At 36.2% G+C, this 7,677-nt stretch overlaps 1 protein-coding gene across 2 annotated transcripts; it reads right to left on the bottom strand.

Annotated features, from left to right (window-relative positions):
• LOC109223841 (E3 ubiquitin-protein ligase MBR2-like) lies at window positions 215-6,424 on the bottom strand. 2 transcript variants are annotated; one of them, XM_019388286.1, is made up of 7 exons: window positions 6,203-6,424; window positions 4,777-4,847; window positions 2,490-3,665; window positions 1,725-1,775; window positions 995-1,069; window positions 754-897; window positions 215-665 (listed from the first exon to the last, which is right to left on the bottom strand). In XM_019388286.1, the coding sequence occupies exons 3-7, from the start codon at window positions 3,576-3,578 to the stop codon at window positions 534-536; spliced, it is 1,491 nt and encodes a 496-aa protein (XP_019243831.1). In that variant the 5' UTR covers window positions 3,579-3,665; window positions 4,777-4,847; window positions 6,203-6,424; the 3' UTR covers window positions 215-533. The 2 variants fall into 2 exon arrangements, with proteins under 2 accessions (XP_019243831.1, XP_019243832.1); XM_019388287.1 differs by having other exon boundaries at window positions 4,794-4,847.

Genomic DNA, 7,677 nt, shown 5'->3' with positions numbered 1-7,677 from the left:
ACTTCTACGAGTATGCGCCATCACGACTCCCGAGGGTGAGAAATCCGGATCGTGACACATGTATATACTAATAAAGACATATAGGTATAATTAAACATCCATATTCACATATTCAGTCAATTCAAGCACACATTCTTTAATTCAAAAAGATTGGGAAATTAAAACAACTGAAATCCCCATAAGTATTTAATATTAGTACTTAAGCTAAAACTGGCATCTCAAAGGTCCCAGCTAGTACCAACTTAATACTGAAAATCCACAAAAACACCAAACTGGAAAAGTCAAAAACACCATTGTTCAAGCTACAACTGAGAATATCCCCAGCTACAACCTGACTAATACTGAAAATCCACAAAAACGCCAAACTGGAAAAGTCATGAACACCATTGTTCAAGCTAGAACTGAGATATCCCCAGCTACAACCTGACTAATACTGAAAAAAAACAAAAAACACCAAACTGAATAAAAATTTGATAATTCTACTCCCCCGTCTTGTCCGCCAAGCCAATCAACGAGAACCATGAGTTACTATCTCATGGTGTCAAAGCAGTCCTTTTGCAAATAGGACAACAATTCTTGCCCCTCAGCCACTTTCTGATGCAATCATAATGGAATTCATGGCCACAGTCAAGTTGTCCAAGATTGTCCCCGTCGCCAAAAGTATCCTATATATACACATCCAAAGAGAAAGAATCAGGTTGCAAGCAAGCTTAAAACTGAGGAGGACAGCTGAAAAAGTTTGGTGCTCTTTACCAAGCATACACAGCAGGAGTCATTGCTATCGTTCATGTTGGGCGATTGATGATAATACTTGTGCTGCTTCAGAAGTGTAGAAATAACTCTCTTCTTCAATCCGGTGCTTGCATCTCCCATATGCTCTTGAAGTGCCAACAATTCCTAAAACACAAACCACCCGTTATTTGAGAAAATATTTGATTTGAGTACTTTAAACCATATCACACATTCATGTATTGCGGCTCATTGCATTAATTACCTCATAAGATAGATTCTCAGTATTAACATGAATGGCACCCTGTTGAGCTGCCTCGTGTTCATCTTCTTCATTTTCCTGTAATTTTGAGCTATCAGTAGCAATGACTCATTTTGCGTACCATCTTACACAAAATCGCGTGAAAACATATGAATGGAAGCTCTACATTTCACTTTGTCTTGCACCAATGTATGAAATAGCATATCTAACATGCAACAACAACAACGACAACAAACCCACTGTAATCCCGTAAGTGGGGTGTAGGGAGGTAGTGTGTAAGCAGACCTTACCCTTACCCTATAAAGGTAGAGAGGCTGTTCCCAATAGACCCTCGCCTCAAAGGAACAGTGAAAATAGAGCACAAACAATAGCAACAACACTGTAATAGGGTAATGGAAGAGCATATCTAACATGCGAAGACTACTTTTGGCAACCCTATTTTGATGAACCACAAGCTTTTAATGTTCTTAAATCGCCAATTGGAAATGAACAGTATTTAATAGTATTACTAACATAGTTAGGCTAAGCCGTTACAAGTGCCTCATGCAAGCATAATATGGAGTTATGGATTGGTTCAATCATGCTGGTAACAAGTGTAGATCATATATCCAAGTCTTAATTCACAAAATCTTATTTTAGCCAAATAACACTAAAATGAAAAGAGGTTGAACTGGCAAGTGAGATCACACTACTTCCTTATTATCATACTAGGTAAAGTATGCAGAATGCTGACCTCGATAACAATGGGTTGATTTCTGCGCCCTGGCTCCCTCACAGCACCAGCCTATGTGTTGAAGTTAATTGGGTGAGAGTCACCAATAATTATAAGAAAACGAAAAGTATGCTTCAGATATGCCAAAGGAAAAGAACAATGATAATGGAAGTGAGTATTAATATTTCAAAAACAGTCAACAACGTGTAAATATTATGAAAACAAACCTATTTACGTGCAGTAAATGCATGTCTTGTTAACAGCCTATGTCACAAGCAAGCACTTCATAAACCAAGCCACATACAACACACTATCTAGGAAATTCATTGTAGGAAATTCAACCAGATAACAAGGAAAGATGTACCGAAAGGGGCTCATGCTATATGTATATATATATATTCTCTCTAAAGCATCACATGGAATAATAGGAGAAAAAATCAACATCTTAAAGAATCTAAAAGTTTATTAAAAGCATAATAATTAATCTTTCTAAAAAAAAGGACGTGTACTAAAAGCAGGTAAACTAATCATAAAGTGAAGTATACTTTCATGCCTAAGAACTTCAGATACAACAAATCAACAAGATGAAGTATCTCCGAAATATTGAACGCAGTGTGTACTTTAAAGGAGAGGGCGGATTGAGGGAATATTTTAAGGGAAAACTTTTCAGCACCAAAAGATGGATGGCTAAATAAACGAGAATATCCATGTAGTAAAGAGAATGGACTGAAAGCTCAGTGAAATTAAGAAAGTGAACAGTATTCATGTTATGATTGAAGAACTAACCGCGGACACCAGCCTATCTCTGTTATCAGCAGCAACAGTTTCCCCAATTACAAGGGGAATTGATGGAGGATGAATGTCATTGAACTCTGAGCGCCTTCTAAGAAAATCAGCAATTCTTCTTGTCCTCAGTTCATTTGCTGTCAAATCTCTAATTGCATCACTTGAAGGCTGAATAACAGCACTAGATTGATATCTTGAAGCATATGGTGCACCACTTGAAGGTTGAATAACATCATTAGATTGATATCTTGAAGCAGATGGAATATCACTATGGAAGTTTGTATGTTGCTCAGTGAACATCAAATCTGTAGTGTTTTCCACCAGAGCTATCCTTGAAGCTCCAGGAAAGTGCGTACTCTGAGAAGGTGGAGCTGTTGCAGCATGCCATAACCCTTGCATTTGAAGAGAGCTCCCTGCATTGTTTGCTCTAGGGATGCGAGGAACTGAAGATGTCTCGACAAAGCTTGAGTTAGTCATCCAATGTACAGGTGAACTACGTCTCTGATTCAAAGGCTGGAGTCCAGCTGATCTTGCATTTAGCAGAGAGGACATCCTGCACAACGGAGTTGGTGAATAGCGCTGAGTATTTCCAGCAGATATTCCGTGTAGGTCTATGCTTAGCTGACGCTCCGGAAGACCGGGGCTGGTATTTCTTGCGAAGTCACTCACAGCACGAGAAGTTCCAGACATGGAAATTCCTCCTGTTGTGCCCCTAGGAGCGATCTGGTTTGACTGACTAGGAACATGACGATTTCTTGTGCTTGAGCTTGAGCTGCTGGAAGTGCTGTCACGTGCTTTTCTCTTTCTTCCGCAAACGCACTGCTGATTATGCCTCACCTCATTTAGATCAAATCCAACTGGCCCATCTATCTCAGAGTCACCGCTGTCAGGAACATATGGAACATTCAGATCTATCAAAATACGGATAGAATCAGAAGAAGAGCTTTCTGAATCAACTGATGTAGTCCCATCTGCAGCCAAACCAGTACCAACGCCAAGAGCAGCTGGCGGGGCTGTAGCAAAATCATTGCTACCATTAGGAGTTCCGTTAAAGGCTGTATTTCCCGCATTGGAATTGTATCTCTCCATTTGAGAATGCGCAACAAGTTATGTAGCTTACTTCAAAAGAGCTAAACCACTCTATCACAGATAATTTCCTGAAATTTCTCGCCGGACCTGTAATTTTACCACGAAATGCAGTGTAAATGTCTATAAAACTGGCTCAAACACGACTTTGCAAATGAAATTAATTACACTTCGTCATACCATAGTAAACAAGAATATATAGAAGGTGCATGCACAAAGAGAGGAAAAAAAATAGAAAAGGAAAAGGAAACATAGGAAAAGCTCTAAAATATGTGAAATCTATAAGTAAAACTCACACATACATCACTTCTATGTATGTCATTTGCAATGATGTGAGAACAAGTTCGATGTAAGTTTGAGTTATCAAGGATTCTAGAACGCACATAAGTCTTATAAATTCCAAAGTAAAACTACGAACAATCTCATATTATCATTTCTAACCGTAGTACATTAGAGGGGGATAAGATGGGTATAAGTTGTTTGCAGGGCTAAGAAGAAGAATCAATATAAGTTGCTGCGCGGCTGCACCATTGCCAAATATTAAGTCTTAAGCATTAGACATCCTCAAGTTTTCTTATTTTTTATGCACAACAACATAACTATTTTCAGAATGCCCTTAGGAGTAAGTTGTCAGCAGGATATAACCTTCCATTTGTTTGAAGACCCTTTTTAACATGACACTGACTTCAAAAGAATGATATAGTTTTGGAAACTCAGCAATAAATAGTCTTGCATTACACGAAATTAAAATGTTAACCGCAACATCTACAGAGTTTGTAGTTACTTATGATTCACAAGCCAAAACACACGCTCACATTTCTACTACCATCTAGGTCAGCTTCCCCCACCCCAACTCAAAAAGGAAAAGATATAAAAGTAAAAACGGCGTGCCTATAGTGTCACATTGAGGCTATTGACTACCAAGTTGAGCAAAGATTGTTTAAGATACTAATTTCCAAATTAAACTTGAAGAATTTACGAATACTGCTTGTCATGTAAAAGTTCACAAGAAAACCACTTGCCAAATAAAGAGCTAATAAATTTTAGGATGATTGAGGCAAACACTCCATATAGAGACATTGAACAAAACTTCTCAGTAATCCGCAAACCACATGAAAGTTGACCATGGCAAATAAATCAAAACACTGAAATAAGCAGAGAACTAATGTTGAAACTTTTAGTAAGCTAACACTTGATATACCACGAATCAGCCAACACCTTTGTTGCAGGAGCGTCTGAGAATCAAGCGGTCTTGTCTTTGTGGCTGCTGTGCTGCAAGAACAAAATAAGCAACTTTAGCCTCTATTCAATATGTTTTATAATTGAGTCTCCACACAAAATGATAGAACAAAACAAAGACATGAGAACATTTCTAAAACAAATAAAAATGGAGAAGGAATTAAAGAAAACAAGGCGAAAAACCACACACATAAAATTTCACTCATGAAAAATCAGAAACAATCACATTTGAGAAGTTTAAAACATGAAATGTTTAAGACCAAAGGAAGAACAGTAACACTAAAAATAAGCAGTAGACTGATTACCACATGATACGAATGATATCATTCTGATAACAAATGGAAAAGAAAAGAATGATCCACAAGCCTTGTACAGCAAAAAGGAGTGTATGGACCTTTTCTCTTCCGGCTTATTTAAGTGGTACACTAAACCTCTCTGGGGCAGGATGCAGGGAACAACCATGGATTTGCCTCTTAGACGTAGGTAGGTTTATATGAACCTAGAAGCATAGACTAAAACTTACAGATCTAGCGGTATTAAAACCAACATGTGGTCTCGGCTTAAAAACTTTGATTCATAGAACTTAATGAGCTCATAGAGCAGTGTATCTACCAAATCTGGTTAAATGTTTTATGAAAAATACTTTTTCAGAGATCAGACGATGAGAGCATCTGATAAAACATGATTTCTCTCAAAAGACAAGAAGTGGCGCAAAGAATTGAATTTTGAAAACCAAAACCTCTATCAAATCCTAATTCACAGAAGAAAAATGTGTAAGGCACATGATGATAATCCGACAAGCCAGTGGATTAGTCGAGATGCACGCAAGCTGTCTCGACACCAATCTTATCCCACACACACACACCCAAAAAATTGGTACAAAACTAATCTAGGGATGAATGTCATAACATTCATGACTTGAGACATCATCAGAAAGCCAATTCTTGTTCCAAAAAGAGATGAAACAGGAAATAAATTAAATCAACAAAAACTCATCATAAACAAACCCGATACCTATACAGATGGGAGATAGCAGGTATCCGGTGGAATAATCGAGGCGCGCAAAAACTGGCCCGGACACCACCATCAATAAAAAATAATCATAAACAATCAGGGTATGTAAACATGCATGAAAAAATAAAAAAAACTGGTGCTAACCAATTATCAAGATAAACCAACAAGATCATTCTACAGACAAAAAAAACAAAACAAAGAACCAATGAAAACCATAAACAAGACTCACCATTTCTCACAAGAAAGCAAAAAAGGAGAAATGTGTGAAAAATGAAAGGCTAAAGGGAGGGGATGAATTTATACTAGAAATTAAACAAGTGAGTGTTGTAATTTAATTTATTAAATTTAGAGATTGGCAAGAAAATAATTACAACCTTTTCAAGAGTGTAACAAACCAGAGAGGAGCCTTGTGTGTAACCAGCTGTATGCTGATGAAGCAGAGTAGTGAAACTGCCATTTTCATCCTCATTAGCCACCATCAAGATTACATCTATCAGATTACATGAAATATGTTCTTACTTAAAAATGCTGTTTATAACCATTTGTCTTTTGCATAACGATTTAGTTTCTTCTTTGTTTGGCTTTTGCTGGGCTCATTGGTCTTTGCTCTTTGTCCAGTAAATGAATATTTCATCAATTTATTAAAGTTGACTCTAACAAAAAAAAAAAAAATCCGACAATTTATTGAAGTTGACGAAAAAAAAATTATTTTAAAGTTGACTCTAAAATTAAAAAAATTATTTCTTCATTAATAATACTAGGGCTCGTGAGAACAAAGTCTAATAAAACATCTCATGTATTTTATTAACCAGCTCCTTATATATTTACATCTACTTTCTCATTTTCATGATGTTATTTTTCCTATATTTTTTATTGGAGGTAGTGATATTGTGTTTTTGTGTTTTCGTTTTCTTGAGCCGAGGGTCTTTCGGAAACAGCCTCCCTACTTCTTCGGGGTAGGGGTAAGGTCTGCGTACACACTACCCTCCCTAGACCTCACTAGTGAGATTTTACTGGGTCGTTGTTGTTGTTGTCGTCGTCTCGTTATATATTGTAAATAGACACATGAAATTATGTCCTTTATTTTACCAATCTCTCACGAAAAGAATTATATAATTAAAAAATTATTTGTAATAGGTCATTAAATCATCTCCGACAGATTTTCGAACCCAAGAAAAAATAATCCTAAATCACTCCATGTATTTAACTAACTAAGATCATTTTATCATTTTTGTTTCTGTACAAATAGTGTACATCTAACTAATTATGAGGAAATTTGCATATTAATTTAATTATGTGGAATTTAATATGGAACATAATAAAACAGTCTATTCTTTTTGTTTAACGGTTTGGCGCAAGGCTTGACTCTTGTGTAGTAAATTCAAAATTCGAAAAATATTGTTGACCCAGAATTACAAGATGACCTGTCATTACTGTCAGGAAAATTTAGTTAAGATTACATGGATAGCATGTATTAAATTATAGGGAAGTATTGGGATAACATGTATTGGATGATAAACTTATAGGGAAATTTACTTATTAAATTACTCTTTTTGTTTAGATTTTGGGCTCAGTCCTGACTCTTGTGTTGTACTGAACTCCAAAAGATATCGTTGCTCTCTAAAATAAATAGATGATTTTGTCATTACCATTATGGCTCGTACGTCTTTTTCACCGAATAATGTTTACCCGTAAAATGATATAGTTAAATTTGTAACATGGTTTATAGATACGTGAATTAACTTGATCCAAAAATATAAAATAAGTAAGAATAGAGTCAAGATTATAACAGAAATACAAGTCTGTTGTATGATTAGCCTCTCCGAAAGCAATAATATGAACAATATTA

The sequence above is a fragment of the Nicotiana attenuata genome, chromosome 3 (genome assembly GCF_001879085.1).
Source record: "Nicotiana attenuata strain UT chromosome 3, NIATTr2, whole genome shotgun sequence".
NCBI lineage: Eukaryota > Viridiplantae > Streptophyta > Magnoliopsida > Solanales > Solanaceae > Nicotiana > Nicotiana attenuata.
This window is presented reverse-complemented; position numbering and strand designations above follow the sequence as displayed.

Bases quoted from the DNA above. Each gene is read 5' to 3' on its own strand.
- LOC109223841 (XM_019388286.1), bottom strand. From the start codon at position 3,578: ATGGAGAGATACAATTCCAATGCGGGAAATACAGCCTTTAACGGAACT. The intron at 1,070-1,724 runs GTCAGCATTCTG...TCAAAATTACAG, and splicing joins ATCAACCCATTGTTATCGAG to GAAAATGAAGAAGATGAACA. The intron at 666-753 runs GTAAAGAGCACC...GTGTATATATAG, and splicing joins ACTCCTGCTGTGTATGCTTG to GATACTTTTGGCGACGGGGA.